Here is an 18,136-nt window from a genome sequence, read left to right on the forward strand (position 1 = left end):
TCTCTTTATCTCGCCTTTAACATTCTATTAACAGTCCACAATGGTTTAGTCCTGCAATATACAGTATTTGTACTGTATATCATGTATCATGCAGCCTTTTCCTTGCTGTACCCTGAATAAAACCAAGGACAGGCAAGGGATCCTTTAGTTATTATTGTCGTTTTTATTGTTGTCAGGCTGCCTGTTGACCTGAGAGTCATCATCGCTACAATTTCTACATTCAAGAGTTAACTAAAAACCGGCCTGCGCACATGCACAGTGTTTGTATGCAATTATGGATGTCTGCGACTGGGCATGTGTGGACAAGTGTGGATTAATTCTTTCTGGATGTTGACACACGACGCTCTCCATGTGTTCTTGGATTTTCATCTTCCTCGCTTCTGCATATGAAGCACATTGAATTTCTTTGCTTTGCAATGAAATGATCACTTATCTGGTGGTCTATGTAGAAGATGAATTAAAATCAATATGACATTGGAAATGTAGAGAGAAACAACTGTAAAGAAAAAAAAACCCAGAATATTCACCGATCAGACTCATTTTTAAAAACAATAAACAGGATTTACCACTGTATGTTGGCATGTTCACTTCTTGGAGTTTGGCTGTAGTCAGAATGACAATTTCTATTATTATGAATGCAGTAACCATTCAGTCTGTGCCTTCGACAGATATGTTAATATTAACAGACAGACAAATGTTCTTTGCAATTATAGATTAATGTACAGACTTGCTTTTTGTTGTTGTTTTGATCACTTTTTTTTTTCTTGGGGATGAGTTGGATTGTTGACAGCAGAGCTGATCCTCCTCGTGGTAATTTGAGGCTCTCATAAACAGTTGTTCAAGATGTTCAGGGCAAAGGGCAACTGAACAAACCCTCTCTTAACTACGAGCTGCTAAATTTGCAGCACATCTGTTTCTCCTTCTTACTCCTTGAGCTTGACTCCCATCCATCCATGCTCAAACACTACTATGGTAACATAAACACACTGAGTGTCTACTCAGACCACCGTAGAGTAAGCAATAATGAATAAGTGCATGTGTGTGTGTGTGTGTGATATTACTGTAGGAACAGCACAAAGTGTGTATTGATAACATTTCTTCACAGCTTATAGGGCAGTTTGCTTTCCAGTCAAATTCAACTTTTGTCACAATAATAAAATGAAAAACGTCAGCAGCAGAATGAAGCACACTGAAGACAAACAACATATATTTTTTTTTATTTTTTAATGAAAGACTATGTTTGAGCAATATTGTTAATATGTAAATAACAAAACACTTGTGTACAGAGGCATTAAGGCTATGAAAACCAAAGTAAGTAAGAAACACTCTCTGGTATCACTTTAATGTTTATTCAGGAAGTAGCACACACTATGAAGTTTTATTTATTTATTTATTTTTAAACTTATACCACTTAATAGAGACACAGTATATACAAAAACAAAATACTACATACATAACAAGAGAGAAAATAAAGAAGCATTCACACCAGTACATATAAATAATCCAAATTACAACACAGAATCCATAGAAGACTTTAAATTTAGTCTGTAAATTGAAACCTTGGTATTTAAACATGTTAATCCCGGGTTAGTGTCTCTTTGGCGCCCCTGGTGGCCGCACATGCGGCTCCACAGCACACAGTGAAATCATTATTGATGAATAAAGCTCCGGCACACACACACACACACACAGCTGACATCTTACAACATATACATTTCCGACACGGACCGTCCCCACCCCTATACACATCTTTAGCACGGCACGGCTCGACTCCACTCATTGCCACAGCCAGCTCGGGCCCTCCTCCAGGGCTGCGTGAGCCGGTGTTTGATTGGATTAGAGTCGGCTAGCCTTTGCCCTCTAACCTCGCTGATGTTGGTTGGCTGCTTCCTGCTACCTCCGCTCCTCCTGACCCACTCAGCCGCACGGCGAGGCGCCCTGCACTGACACAGCCGACCGAGACAAGCTGCTACTGCCAGACCAGCGCCGAGCCGAGTCGAGCCAAGCCACAGTACACACAGAGGCAGACGGAGGAAAAGCACGGGAGCCATGCGGAGGAAATCAAGGTTATTGTTGTGTTTTGCGGTGCTGTGGGTTCTAGGAATAGCCTACTACTTCTACTCGGGGACTGCGCTGAACCGAAAGGTGAGTCCGCCGTGTTGCTGCCGTTTTTCGGGCCACACGCCCCGTGTCCCGGTGCGAGTGGGTGTTTTCTTCCCGGACAAAAGCGAAGATGGAGCGGCGTGGTCTGGCGCTGTTGTCCGGGGTTTGTGTGTGTGTAGTGTGTGAGATGCGGGGCCTTCTTAGTATCAGTGAGCAGGCATTGATTTGGTGGAGATGAGCGTGGACAGCGGCAGTAGAATGGTGGGGCTGGCCGGGGCGACATGCACGGACATGCCGCTGTGCCGGTGATTGCTTTCCCGTGGCAGCGGGAGCGGTACATGTCCACACCGACCGAGGCTAGGCTGCGTGTCTGCGAGCCGTCTTACTGTGGCGGCGCCGGTTACAGCGAGAGTGGAGTACAGGGTGAAAGCAAAGCGGAGTGATAGTTCTGAATGTGAGGCTGCCGGCCTGGCTCACAGGGCCGGACGTGGAGGTGGAGGGTGGAGGGGTTCTCCTATAGAGCACGTCAGCACAAGCTGCTGCGGCTGTTGCACAGAACAGCACACATCGCTGTTATCCCTCAAAAACACAATTTTTTCGGGGTGAGACGCAGGAGGGACGTTGATTTGGTATGCAGCCAGAAAACTGCCTGATAACCCAGGTAGACTTCATACAGGTAGACTGACAAATCAGGTGGAACGGCTTTTGTCATTTTTTAAATAATCAGCACATGTAATTGAATAAAAATGTGTAGCCTGGAATGTGATGCATGCTATGCTGTGTCACTATAACCTTATTTTTTCTTCTAATAGTTTATTTGACAAAGTTAAAGACATATTCTATAAGTAACATTTGTGCTTTTTAATAATTTAAAAACAATGAGACTGGCAATGCTCTCAGCAGATCTTAGTCCCAGTATCTGCTGATATGACTAATGACTACAACATTAGGCTAAACAAGCTGCTACCTCCTTAACTGCTATACCAGCATAGACATGAGAGGGTAAACTATTATGTAAATTTCACTACAATGGAGACTGAACTCCCTCTGTATCTTTATTGGTTATTGTTCCAAAGCGCTCCGATATATCGGTTTCATGGATATCTGCAAAAGCCCAATATCGTGCATTCTTAAATGAGACGTATGTCATTATATTTTTTTATACTGTGTATCACTACTTTAGTTAGAACTTTTCCATCACTCTTTAAAATCCTTGGAAAAATCCCTTTGCTTGCCTTGTAATGATGGCATCGACTTAACTTGTCTCTGTTTATAACTTCATGTGCGAACCACCAGTGAAACGCTAGCATGAGGAAGGAAATATTTGGCACTGCTGGTTAGTCAGTTATGTTGTGTTTTGTTTTTCATCTCAATGCATGTATTTGTCTAATGGATCTGGTTCTGCTGCTGAAAATCTCCCCATAAAGAACAATAGCACAGAGGATTCTAATAGACAACAATGATCTCCCACTGCTCCCCGACGCCATCGAACTAGGTCTTTTGTTATTGTTTTGATGTAGAGACCCCTCAGAGGCAGCTGGGACGTGGCATGTATTTAATATTTAGGTTTTCCTTTGGTTTTTAATGTAAAATACACTGCCTGGAGACAAAAAGTCACATATTGTAATATTTCACACGGTGCCTACAGTTCAAGCGCATGGGGTCAGTGTTCCAATCTGGGGTTGTTTCAGTTGGTCAGGTCTCTGTTCAGCAGGTTATGTGCCCGAATAATTAGGTCAGCTGACTACCTTAATAAACATGAGCCACCACTGAGTCTAGACCATCAGTCACTGACAGTCTTCAACTCTCCGAGTGTCATAAATTCAAAATCTTAATGCAACTGCAGATTTAAGTTTGTGTAAGCTTATCAAAGCAATGCCACAGAGAATGTGTGCCATAATCAAAGCTGGACTAATGTGTTTGTTTTCTGCCCATTACATTTCAAACCACAATTTACAGATTTCTTCCACTATCACCCATGAGCAAAAATCAGTCTTTAACCACTTTTTTAAAACCACTGTTTTGAAAGCTTCATTGTGGGAACCTCTACGGTCATATCGCCCATCCCTATTCTATGTCGTGTTTGTGCTTGAGGGATATATTGTTTCGGCTCCTCAAATTCTAAAAGAAAAGAGAGAATTCATTTTTTTATCATGTGATCTCATTATATTTCCAGCCAAGGTTTATATTCATTAATGTCCATTCAATAAAGAAGCAGAGCTTACGTTTTAAAACTTTATCTGCCTCCTGTTATAGGAAAAGTTATAAAACATTGACTCTGTGCTCCAAATCCAATATTTTCATTCAATTTAAAGAGCAAGGTGCTCCATCCCCATTGCTCTTTGTTAATTGGACACTCTGAATTGACCCCAGCCATGGGGGCTACATCCAGCGCTGTTCTCAAGTCCGGAGAAATGGGTGGGCTGCGTTAGGAAGGGTGGATCATCTGCTGTGGTGACCTCCTAGGCAGGGAGAAGCTGAATGCAAAAAAACAAAACAAAACAAACATTATATTTGCTATAAATGTCAGAGAATGAAATATTTACTTTTGCTTGTGACTGAAAGCTGAAGAAAACCAGTGAATTGTGGTTACAACTGGAGAGAAATGTCGGGTTAAATCAGCAATCCACTGCTGCTGTCAGGACGAATAAAGGCTGCGAACATCACAGACAAGAGTCTGGGTTTAATCCACTGTCCTGGTGTCTGCTGCTGCTGCTGCTGCTGCTGCTCTCCCTGTTTGAATGAACACATGAAGATCTGTTTCCTGAGCTAACACTGTCGTATTTGAATTCGGCAGCTCAACGATAAATCGGGTATTAATGCGACGTTACTGTTGACGCTGGTTGTAATGTTTCATTTGTGAAGGATCAGTAGAGACAGTTTACTAAATATACTAAAAGTTGAAGAAACCATTGTGCTTTCTTATATTGCTATTGAAGGAAAGTATATGGTGATAATTAGTGTTATTATTGACTCATTGGCCTGTTTATTTTGAGTATGTACGGCTGTGTTAGACTTTTAGCTGGGTGTTCCTAATAAACTGCACCCTGAGCAAGTACAGTATTCTGTATACACTTAAGAGTTCAGTTTGTTAGTGTGTGCTGTGTAGTTTGTTTGCACAAACCTCATTGTTTCACACCGGTTCACTCGTTTTTTAATAGTCCGAATTACGATCGGTAAGATTGCCTTGAGTATGTGAAGGTGTGAATTCCATTCATAATACACCAGGCCTGCGCATGTTTAAGTATGTCTGGTGTTAAGCATCCTCCAGATGTACACGAGCAAGAGGTGTGTTTGCGTGTGTGTATATTCATTGCGTTTCCTCTCTTATGTCCTGTTGTAATCCATTGTATCCTGCTGTTTGATTTTGAGGTTTATTAATGTGCAGCTGTGTACACATGACACTTCCCTTATGTCTCTCCATCTCTCTCTCTTTCTGTGTGTGTGTGTGTGTGTGTGAGAATGTCTGTGTGTATTCCACCTGTCTCCTGTCTTGTCCTATCTTTGCTTTATTTGCTTTGCTCCAGTCAACCAGAGCAACCCTTTTACTTTCCCATTAGTCTGATAGCCTGTGTGTGTGTGTCTGTGTATGTGTGTGTGTGTGTGTATGCACGCTAAGAGGGTCACAGTGACACACCATGATAAGTAACTTTCTCTCGAGTGGGGTTTGTGGACAGGATTAAAATGGATGGGAGTGAGTGGCGGAACTTGGCTTGTTGTGTCTTTCCACAGAGTGAAAATGTAATATGTTTAAACGAAGGTGGTGCTGCTCGCGTGAAGTGTTGTGGTTTTCTATCTCACCTTCGTCCGCTTCGATAGAACCAACGCGTAGCTCCTCACAGCCATGAAACACACGTTGTAGCTGTGGGCAACTTTTCCGACAACGAATTTTGTCGTTATTGTTGAATTTTAACCTTTCAGCGTAATGTAAATTAAGTGATTTGGAAGAGAACTCAACTTCTGCACCTTCTCGTTGAGCCTCGAGAATACAATATTCCCTTTGTATTTGAGAAGCTGGAATCAGGGGATTTTTTTGAAAAAAAAAAGCTGTCTTGGTTAATTACTTGCACGTGGCAACTCCATCGTCAGTCGTTATGATTTGATTTGTACAAATTAAAAAGACGGTTGCGGTTGTTTGATTAAGTTATAATTCGTGAAAAAACAGCATTATATATTAGCACATTCTCAAAGAGGTCAGATTTTGATGAATATACAGCATGTAAGATTATAGCCAAAGCTAATTTCCATCTTCACTCCCTTGGCAGGCCAATGCCAGCCACGTAACTCAAAACAACACAATGCAGTAATAAAAATAACAGCAGAAGGTGATTAAAGTACATTAGATTTGTCGTTTTAGTGATGCTATAATTATTTCTCTATCACTTTGTTTGGGAACACATCCAGAGAATATGGCACGTATGCAAAAATGTATGCAGTTTTATTTAAAGTATTTAGTGTGACCTCCTCTTACACTTGAACAAAAGCACAGCCTTGCTTCTTTTAACACTGGGGTGGAACCCTTAATTAATGCGATTGTTAAACCTCTTTGTGCGACTAGTTCATGTTGACAAATATCTGCTGTGTGTGTAATGAGTTATTTTTTTATTCTTTTTTTTTTACCATATTGTGCAGCACTAGTTCTTAGAATACTGCTGCTGACACTTATTGTTCCTCCTGTTGCTCCGAAGTGGCTCACAATTGTGCTCTCGTCTTTCATCTTGTTTCTAACCATGACAAGGGACATTTTGAAAGGAACCTATGTGAGTCTAATTATGTAACAATGCTGGTAGTTTTCCAGACAGACTGTGAGTCATGTTCAAAGTGTGATTTTACAAGTCTCATTCATTGTTTTGACTTGAGATAATGGTGACTTGGCCAGTTGTAGGCGTCGCAAGGAAAACGGCATGCCCATAACTTAGCAGGTGCCATTACAACACATTTAAGCTACGACCTAACAACTGTTTTCATTGTCGATGAGTCTGTTATTGATTTTTTTTTATTAATTGATTAGTTGTAAGAATCTCAAAAAAAAAGGTGCAAAATGTTCACCAGTCATCCCGTTCCTCCTCACAGAAGCTGCATCTCAATTCAGGAGGTATATGTAGACGATGAAGGCCACCTGCTTTAGTAAGCCGTGTAGACTTCTTTGAGGCCACCTTACTGCTGTCGCCTAGCAACAGAGCTGCAGCTGGATGTGTAACAGTCACCTACGGTGTGTAATGTAAAATGTAAATAATTTCCCAAGAAAAAAAACAAGTCTTACTGCAGTTTGTATTCTTTAAACATGCGTCCTATAAGCGATTTGACTGAGCTGAAGCCAGGCACTTTAAATTAAAAGTGTGTTGTTGGATGCCGTTATCCCTCTCTCAACACTTTCTTCTCCGGGCATGCAATCAATCCTGGGATATGTTGGGCTGGCAAAGATCCTTCATTGCTCTTTGATAGAAGGACACGTTTGTTGGCTGCGTTCGAGGCGCCTTCGTGCAATCAGCCTTCAAATGCAAACCCAAGAAAGAGACAGCCCCTGAATTAAAATGCTGCCGGATAGTGGTTAATTGCGGCGCTACACTTCCCAAAGACACTCTTTGTAGCTTTTCTGTTGACGATTATTGAGGATGAATCAGGAATCGTGCGGCTTCATGGCAGCTAATCTTAATTCCCACTTCAGAGTAATCTTAATTCTTAAAAGACCATGTTTCTGTCACACAAATTCGTTCTCTCTCTCTCTCTCTCTCACACACACACACACACACAGTTGCTCTTACGATCAAAGCACTCACACTTTTTGTGTGAAGAAAAGTGTGAGACCTACTGTATGTGGCAACAAAGAAAGAAAAGCTCCCGTCTAAATGTTCTGGACATGCTGCTGTGAATGTGTCTGACTCAGACAATCTGCCACTGGGTTCAATATAATATATTATGAGAGCGATAAAATCTGGAAAATGTCGGGACTTCCCTGACAGTTTTAGGAATTCATGTCTGATAATGGCTTCTGTAAGGCGAGGGGAAGATGAGCCTACTTCTCACTTGGTTTATAACATTTCAGTCATGTCAGTCTCTAATTTCAGTCTGATGCAATAATGCTGATGTCCCTTTTTGTAAATTATGGTCCAGTTCGGAGTCAAACAGACCATAAAGAAGGGTGTGTTCATAGGCTATGGTGTGATTGACAGCAGATGTCAGGCACTGTGACCTGCTGCTGGTCCTCACAATCTTTGTAAGACCCGTCTCCTCACTTCCTCCCCAGTTCATCCCTCCGATCCAAATGTGGTCTCATCTTTTTTCAAAAAACCCACAGTGGCCTTTGACAAACTGCAAAACTTGGGGCTTTAAAATGGCAGCTCATAAGTGGGACGACACTTGGCACCGACTGGCAGTTTAGGTTGATGGGCGGCCGTTAATTGCTTGTAATTGTCAAAGTGAGTGTGGCTGGTCTGTGTCAGCTGGGATGAGCTACAGCAGCTTAGTGACCATTAAAGAATGAGCAGTTCACTTAATGGATGGACAGCTAATGGAGTGAAAGTGAAGTTGCCTCTCGTCTCATCTCTCTCGCACAGCGAGTTTCTAGAATGACAGGAAACTTTGGGAGACCCAGCAGCTGGACGCGGTACAAACCCACGGATCTGTAAGTGCATTGTTTTACACGGGAGGATACAGTTGCAAACATGAGCCTGCTGCCTCATTAAAGTCTTCCCTGTTGGACAAACCTCAGAGGCTTTTTTTTCCCCTCCCGGTTCTTCAGAGGCCAGAGTCCCGCTGTTGAGTCTACTTTTCCTTTTAATCAGCGGCATGAGAGGAGCTAAATGGCAGAGAGAGGATGGTGGCAATGAACCAACCAGCACAGGAGATTAAGAAGGTTATCAGCTGTGCGAGCAAAGCTGTAAATGGACACATTAATCTGCCCAACTGATGAATCAGTCTCCCTCTAATGCATATACCATTACTTTTACTCTCTACTTTTAATGGACTATTTTGGGGAAAAAGATCGCAATAAATCGCCTTGCATATAATTCACCAATGTATCACAATATATCCGTACTGTCTGTTTCATATGAAATTGTAGCTCGGTGTATACAGTAATTGAATAATATCTGTATTTTATCTGAAATTGACACTACACATGGAAAACACAATAATTCCAGGTCCACTCATGCATACAGGACACACTGTGATGTGAAGCTCGGCTTTCACCCAATAGTAGATCACACTCTTGGACTGCAAGTATTTGTCAGTGTGTTGTTATTAGCCATAGGTTTTTGGAGGACTTCCCGGTCGGTGGTAGATGACTCAGAAAAAGTGACTTTTTCTCGCAGCAAGCTGAAGAGAGCAGCAGATGTGAATCGTCTGTGGGGATTTAGACAGTTTGTTACACTGCCGGGTCCAGAACTCCCGAGCGAGCGTTACAGTTTCTGTTATCTGTTGCCGTTGGTGCTCAGCTCCAGCCTGTCTGTGCACGTCTCAAACTTTGACTTTATCGATTCATCGTGGGTATAGCGTGACCTCACTGGCACAGAGCCTTTTGTTTTTGCTAAAATGTTTGATAAAAAAAAAAACCTCCCACACCTGTTTCGCTCTAACCATGTGTGTGTATTAGTTCTCCATTTCCTCGTCATATGCAGTACAAGGTCGATGCCAACCCCTGCGAAGGAATCTGCATAATTTAAGCAGTCTGACGCTATATGCGTGCTTATGTGCACATAAAACAGCATGTGTGCTCATAACACTGTTTGATTCCAGCTGTTGTGAAACTACAGTTTTTGTAATCTACATAAAAAAGACCTGTGGCGTGGAAACCGCCAGTGGCCTCAGCAGGTCAATATACTGTATTTATACTGCTCGAATACATTATAATATTGGCCAACAAACTAAAAGCAGTTCCATGGTGCAAACACTGAATCAATAAAGGGCTCAAATTAAACTGCAGATCTCCTGGTACTTAATCCATAACAGATGTACAGTTTTTATATTGTTTTTTTTCTTAAGCAATGGCCAGGTACTTGTAACTTGTACGTGTAATCAGGTGAATAACCTCACTGTCTCTTTTAGATCCCAGAGATAATGCTCTGTGAGTATTTCATTCATTTATTAGCTACATTTGATTGTCTACAGTAAAGATATTTAGATTTTTATCATTTTGGCTTGTCTTAATTACATTATGACTACTAAGAATATTTTCTACCTTGAGGTCATTATAACTTTAGGTCAGTTTTGTGTCATTAAAACAAACCAGCGTAGAGCTTTACTACTAACTTTTCAGGACTACTCATTAATTTTGGACCCATATCACATCCCTCTACACATGTTGGTGAAGATCCTTCAAGTTGATTTTCCAGAATCCTGTTATTAATCAAACAAATTTAACTAAATAATGAGTGACAAAAGTGGTTTGAACCTTACCTGTCTATCTAAACCATTTCCATTTCCAACCTTTACCAGTGGTTGCCCAATCGTAGTTTAGAAACGGTAAATATTCCAACTGTCAACCTTTTCCTTTGTCACATAGTGACTGATCACTGATAGTTGGTGTTTCTTGTTTGAGCCTTGCCAAACCTACTACACACACACACACGCCAGCTTGTAAATCTCATTATGGATTAAACTGGATTATCTTCTTGATTAATTGATTAGTTGTTTGGTCAAAAAACTAATCAGAAAAATGGTGATAAAACAGAGTTGTTGGATGGAGGACAGGAGATTGGTGGTCTGTGCCGGGCCTGGCAGCTTTGACTTCTCTCAGTCAGACAGTTAGTCCTGATCTTCAGCACCAGCCCTGAATCCCAATGATTGAGTGGCCATGGTACACAGAGAGACAGCTGTGGAGATACTGGGAAATAGTCTGCCAAGAAAGAAAACACACCATTTAGGTTGGCTTTACAAAAAAAAGGCAGGTAGTTTAACTGCAGGCTTGTCTGTACTCACTAATAAATAGTTCAGCAAAACACTGTTACTACCACACAAGTATCTGTGGTAAGATATCATAAGAAACTGTCGACTTCAGCTGTTGTAGATTTCATCAGATGAGCTGTTTTTAAATTTGGTGTCCGTGCTGGCGGCCATGTTTCATTGAGGGCAGACACTTGTTTCTCAGACTGGTCCTCAGTGACGCTAAGTCAACGCTGACACTTTGTCAGTACCTCATACAAGCACACTTTCATATCTTCCCCTGTTGGTCTTCAGAGTTTCCTTGTGGCTAAACACAGCAACATGTTGTGTTTGTGTTACGGCTGTGAACTGGATTGTTTTCTCTTTGTGATGATTTTTCTTCTTCTTCGGCGTTGGGGGGAAAAAATGAGACGAATAAAGCTTTCTTTAGTTCAGAGCTGAGACGAGAGCGTTTTCAAAAGATCTTGTTTATTTCTCATTCAGACATCAAGAGACAAAGCAGACTCTTTTATTCAATCTGACACCGAGATAAACAGTTGTAGCTGTGTGGCGGCATTGAAGTTGACACGCTCAGATTGTCACAGTCAGGTCAGCAGTAATCCGTGTTCCCGTTGTCAGGCTACCACATTCAAAGAGGCGTGATATTATTGATGAACTTGTCTGGATTCCTTTTATCTTCAGAGGACAAATGGTTTTTATCAGTGTTGTCATTGCCACAATGAATACGACTAATTTAGAAGGTAACAATACATAACAAAGGCAGCAGCGATGCAAGGGCTACTCTCTGTCGGTTTGTTTGTCAGACCTATCAACATTTCCCATAGAATGTTATTTTGGTCTATTTCGTAACGGTGGCCTGATTTTCAGCACCTTTTTCCTTCAAACTGTCCTTCTATTGGCGCTTTTCCACTGCACAGTCCCGGCACAGCGTGGCACGGCTCGACTCCATTACTTTCCATTACTATAGTACCTCCTCAACGTAGGCGGAGTCATCATAGCACGGCTGCATGAAACTGCTGTGACTTCGTTTTACTTGCGACGCACACAAACTAGTGACTTGTAAAGCAGTTGTTTTCGCTGCACTGAATCATTAGACTGTTAATTAAAAAGATTTGTTCGTCACTTGTCACGCTCATGACTCTTACAGTGACGACACTCTGACGGAAAACCAAAAGAAATATGTGCCGAGCCAAGCCGTGCCGTGCCGTGCCGTGCTGTGACTGTGTCGTGGAAAAGGGCCATATTACACATGCACAGGCATGGTTTTACAACACCAGCTCAATCCAGACACTTCAAGTCTGGTCCCAATTGGCTCCTCCTACCACTGCACCGAACAAATAGGTTTATGTGATCATGTCTCCTCTTTATTAGTAGTCCCTCCTCCATGCTTGTTCAAACTTTGTCTAACAGTCGCAACCCCAACTGCAACAACACGACTGGTGGAATTCGTTGTTTCCATTGCTTTTTCTTTTCTTTTCAAGCTGATATAGGTTGTGCACGTCTTCTCTGTAATGTCTCTGATTCTGTGTATTTATAACATTTATAGGTCATAGATCAGAGCCACATTGTTTCCTGCCAAATAGTTTCAGCAGCAGCAGCAGCATGTACCAAATGGCCTCCGTTGATGACACTTGGCTGCTTAAGTGATTTTTAAAATGGAAAAAAATAAAATAGAATAAAAATATATATGTAAATACCCGTCCGAATAACATCTGGCCATGTGCCAAAGTGGTGGGTAGAGTTTCTTTCTAACACTGGTCCAGTGAGAGGGGTTAACTTTTCACCCTGCATCACAACGTGACCGATCAATAATGAACTGCTGTTTGTTTCAGCGAGTAATCCACTGTATGTGATGCACTGTGTTTCTTCAGCGGATTATTTTGGTTTAATACAGTATGTGCTTTTAATGGCATTTTTTCACAATGCCGTTCTAGCGCGACTCGGCCTTTCTTGTTTTTCCATTAGGGATAGTACCTGGTACCTGGTTCCAAGCGAGCTGAGCTGATACTTATATGTGACGTCAATTTTCGCTTCTTCACACACTGCCTCTTGTAGCTGTGAGGTTTGTGTGTCTGTGCACACACAGACAGATTCAGGTGTGAAGTGGGAATGAAATGGGCAACATTCTCTCTATCTTTCTTCTTACAAACCTGTGAAATTAAATGATTTGAAACGAGCTGAACGAGCTACAGTGTGACCCGCCACTCATGCTCCTTGTGACTTGTGTTAAAAAGGTCCAAAATGCAATGTTAAGTTTATAATGTTATAGACCAATAATCATCAAGAAGCTTGTAAAATTCTGTGTGTGTGGTTTTTCTTACTCTATGTTGAAACAGATTTCAGGAAACAAAACTGCTGACTGGACTCCGAACCCTTTTTCTAATATATGGTGAAGTCAATGTTTGTCGAGCTGTTTGAATGGCACACTGGGGGTGTCTAAATTCAGACATGTCACTGGAAACAAATTGTCACACCTTTCCTCTCAGGGACAAGTCAGCAGATTTAGGAATGATGTATTTTGTTCCAACTTATTAACGCATATGGCAAACCCTAATATTTCTCTCCTACTCATCCGTTCAAAGTTAAACTGTCACACCTGGATGGTTAAAAAGCTATAAAAGCGAAGCAAAAAGCATTTGACTGAGTTGGAGTCTGTTCATGTGGTTGGAAATGTGACACATCACGTACAAAAGACAGTCTGCTGCTGAATGGCAAACACAGAAACCTTGGTGAAACTAGACGCACAATTTGGTCTCTCATAAAAATATAACACAAAATTAAAATAACTCTTCTTTTTTTTTATATAAACCATTTTAATTTGGTCCATAATGTTAATGAGCCGAGCTCTGTGTAACCGTGCTTAATCAATGCCAGAGCAATTGTGCTGCCTCAGGACTTTGTGCAGCCTGTGCCAGTTGTAATTGTATGAATTCGTGTACAATGATTTATGGTAGGAAATACTTTGTTTCTCTAAATAAGCAGCTGTAGCCATCAGTTAGGAACCCAGGAATACCAGCCCTGCCAACCGAGTTTAGAGGCAAACACTGAAACCTATTTTCGTCCCACTGAGGCGTTCATGTTCTCTCTTCTCTCCGTTGTACGGTAAAATGTAATGACATGTAAGAAATGTGTGCTGGTCTGTCTCTGCTCTAACATGAGCTGCAATGTCATTATGTCCCGTTAACTGGTTCATTATACGTTGTGTAACAAGAACCTTTTATGCAGTCAGTGTCGGAGCACTAAACATAAATGAGTCACAAGGACACTGTTTGCATCACGCTGCCCTCCTTTTCATCGCAGGTCTCCATTTTCTCCGAGGCTGCTTCTGTAGTTTTTGTTCATTTGACACAAGACAGAGGTAGCAAAAGTTGAAAACTGCATTGCGTCGCACTTCCCTGTTACAGTGGGCGAATATTTGACCTCAGATTTGTAAAATGTTCTTCTGTTTAGCAAGTGTTGGTATCTGTCATGAGAATTATTAACTTTTAAACTTTTAAATCTTATTTTTTTAAGCGGTCAGGAAAATGCAGTGTTTAGAGCTAATGTTTTTCAACATGTTTTATGTGCGTGTGTCTGTGTTTTTTATAATTTTGCTCAAATAAAGGCTAACAATAGCAGGAGCCATGTTACAATATAATTACACTTTTCCATTGTACTACTAGCTTGACTCTACTGTGGGTCATCATAGCACAGCTGCGAGAAACTGCCGTGACGCCATATAATACGCGACACAAACACAGTTTTTTTAGTGTACTGTGTACTTAATGCATGTTTTTGGGATTTTTAAGTCTTTTTAACTGATCTACAGTTCGGCATTGTTTGGTTGGATTCCCGTGTCCGACACCACACTCATGACTCTCCCAGTGACGACACTCATTCACGTTTCTCAGCTCGCCTGGAACTGTGCCAGAGCAGCTACCAAAAGTGTACCAGGTACCACATACTATCCCTAATGGAAAAGCAAAAAGAAAACCGAGTAGAGTAGAGCCGAGCAGTGCTAGAACTGTATGATGAAAAAGCACCATACATCGGAACACATGCATTGACACCATTCAACTTTGCTCCTATAAAACACTCGCCACACAGACAATCTGGACTCTAAAGCCTTCACCAGAGCTGAAAATCATTTCGGGTCAAGGTTTCAAAGTCTAAGATCACGCTGTAAATTATCCAAAGTATCAGTTGCAAAAAAACCCCTAAAAGTGTTCTTTCTCAGCTCAGTTTAAACCTTCAGGAACAACAAATACAACAAAGAACACAGATGACGACCTCCGTGTCTCCATTTAAAAGAGACGATAACTAAGCAGGAATTATGCACAATATGGTTTTGTTGATAAACACACACCAGTGACTGAGGCGACAAATGCATAGTGACAACTAATTTGCTTAAGTAGAGAGTACACAGTGTGTGTGTGTGTGTAAAACCTGCTTGTTGCTGACTCAGACCATATTTATGTTAAACTCTCCAACAGTCCATATGGTAATGTACTTTCCCTTCCATGTCCTCTCTCCTCTGCTTGTTTGCTTTCTTATATTCCAGTTCTGTCTTGAGCAATCTTGTCTATTCTTTACATATTTTCCTCACCCTATTTGTTTTTTTAAATTTCTTTAGTAGTATGTAGGCCAAATATGTGGCTGGTTACTCAGGGAGCCAATTACATATTTCTGTCATGTACAGATCCCCCAGAAAGAGGCATGTGACCCACTTTCGGGGCTTTACCCACAGTTTTAGAAACCAAAGGCAGAAAGTGTGTAACCCAATATCAGGAGCTCCTGTGCCAGCAGGGCTGCATGGCTTTTTCTGTGGCTCTCTGCATTTCTGCCTTAAAAGGTAGGTTTGATTTATCTGTGCTTTCAACTCGGTGGGGGTGGAGCAGATGTGATTGTGTCAGACCCCATCAGATGGGCTAAGAATAGCTCAAACCTCACAACACCTAAGCATGGGTTAGTTTGAATGGGTTACTTTCTTTTCCTCAGTCTGTGCTGCATGTCACCATGATCTGACACCTAAAGTCATGATAGAGACTCAGTACAGATCCAGGTACAGCTCACTGTGGCTGAAGTTGGTAAAAAAAACAAAAACAAACCCACAGTGTGTGTTTTGTTTTCCTCTCGCTCTCTCTTTCGTGGCAGAGGAACGATAGAACACTGAATGTAAGATGAGAGTGATTGATGACAAGCGCCATGTTCAATATTTCCGTATGTCCGCCTCGACTTTTGACAACTTGCTTCGCCAGATAGCCGCTAGATTAGAACCAGAGCGCGCCAGTGAGTGAAGCTGAGTGCCTGGAAGTCGCTCTCTGTTTTCTGGCTGCAGGGATAAACCAGTGAGCTCTGGCAGCATGTTTTACTGTTGTTTTCCTGACTGATTGACTCTATACCGCCCCCACGATTTCCAGTGGTTTTGCCCTGCTTGGCGCACAAGTCACAGATGAAAGGCTCCGCCCGTCTCCGTCTTTTGCGTAGATTGACAGGCGGGGTGTGGGCTGTGCCCGTCGTACTGGTGTGACGACATCAAACGCAACACAACAGACGACAACGGAGAACATCCAGCGGTTCTGACTCCACCCCCGACCATACCATTTTACTCTGGTGCGCCAAGAGCCGATGGAAGGCTCGGCACTGGTTATTTACCACCACCGGTGTGTAACTTCTGCAGCAGGACCTTTAGCCACAAACAGCCAGCAGAGATGCCCGTGTGCATGGCTCATGTCAGCCCGCTGATTAAAGTGCATGAATGTAGGGACTGAAATGACTCCTGCAAAGTTGTCATGGCAGGATTCAGATAAGAAGTGGCACCAGAGAATGTGTTCTCTGACCGGACTAAGTCAGAGAACTGCGTTGTTTCTGTCTCTGTTGTTGGCAGATAGCTGCACTCTCGCACTTTATTACGTACAGTTCTCACACAGAGCGGCATGCTACAAACGAAATCAAACCCACTTACTTCACTGCTGTGGAACTTGACACTCAAAGTAAACACGTGAAAACTTGTGGCAAACCCAGGCTGTTTGAATAAAAACTCGGACTCTTTTTTATTTCTCTGCCTTTATTAGACGTGACACACTGTCACTGTGACATGATTTATTGTTTTCGTAGAGTTCAGTTCAAATTTCTCTATGATGAACACAATCATAATGGCCAAAAATGCATCACTGTCAGGTGACTCAAGCTGTAGCTCTCAGAATTAGATGTAGGTATTTGGCAGAGCTACATGCTCTGAAGGCAGTTTGTGTGTAAATGGCCGATTACTACAACAACAACAACAACAGTAACATTATTTTGTGCCAGAAAAGTTGGTGTGTGTGTGCGTGCGTGCGTGCGTGCGTGCGTGCGTGTGTGTGTGTGTAATTAGCCGTCATTAAAGGTCTCACATCTGCTCCCCTGCTGCAACTCCAGCCTGATGAACATGTTTAAAGCTGGTGTCACAATCCGACCATGTTTACAACGGAAGGGCTGCATGCCAGCTGTGCTCTGCTGCTCCTTTTCGTGGAAAAGAGTCATCCCTCAAAGAGTACACTTAACATAGATTGAGGTTAGTCAATGTGGACAGTGTCAGTGAACCAGTGAAAACAGAAAGCAGGTACCGCTCTAACAGAGTTTTGTGAAAATGACTCCGGTTGTGTCATAGGGATTTATCATATGTATCCATATGAATCCACCATAACAAAAATATAAGAATATTTTAGAATGAGAACCTTTTTGCACGAGGCTTATCGTTTAATCTCTATCTTGGGGTGAGTCAACTTTGGATTGTCACAATATCAAGGCTGGTAATTGTTGAGGAAATTGATGAGACTGTCATTTGTGGAATTACACTGTTGGGCTTTGTAATGTAGATGTTTTTTTTTTTTAGACAAGACGAAGACAACTTTCATAATGTACAAAGTGTGGCATCATGGGAGCTGTAGGATCTGTTTTTTTGGTTTTGAATTATTTATTGCTTATACATTACTATAGGTATCTCAGTCTCTGCCTTTTTGATTTGACTATTACTTGTCCTTCATTAGTCACTTATGGCTACAAAGTAATACCAAATCCCGAGCACTAACTGACTGTGATTTGCTAAGGAACACTTTTTGGTTGAATTTTGTGATTTTAGGTCTCGCTCTTGTCGCGGGTTTCAACAGATACATCTTGTTGGCATGACTTT

At 41.8% G+C, this 18,136-nt stretch overlaps 1 protein-coding gene across 1 annotated transcript in view; it reads left to right on the forward strand.

Annotated features, from left to right (window-relative positions):
* Positions 1 to 1,674: 1,674 nt before the first annotated feature.
* galnt2 (UDP-N-acetyl-alpha-D-galactosamine:polypeptide N-acetylgalactosaminyltransferase 2) overlaps positions 1,675 to 18,136 on the forward strand; it is a 38,941-nt gene continuing 22,479 nt past the window's right edge. Inside the window, exon 1 of the mRNA XM_044030905.1 lies at positions 1,675 to 2,145. Coding sequence (XP_043886840.1) covers positions 2,050 to 2,145 — 96 coding nt within the window. The 5' untranslated portion in view covers positions 1,675 to 2,049. The remainder of the gene's footprint in view (positions 2,146 to 18,136) is intronic.

This window comes from Solea senegalensis, linkage group LG7 (genome assembly GCF_019176455.1).
Source record: "Solea senegalensis isolate Sse05_10M linkage group LG7, IFAPA_SoseM_1, whole genome shotgun sequence".
Classification (NCBI taxonomy): domain Eukaryota; kingdom Metazoa; phylum Chordata; class Actinopteri; order Pleuronectiformes; family Soleidae; genus Solea; species Solea senegalensis.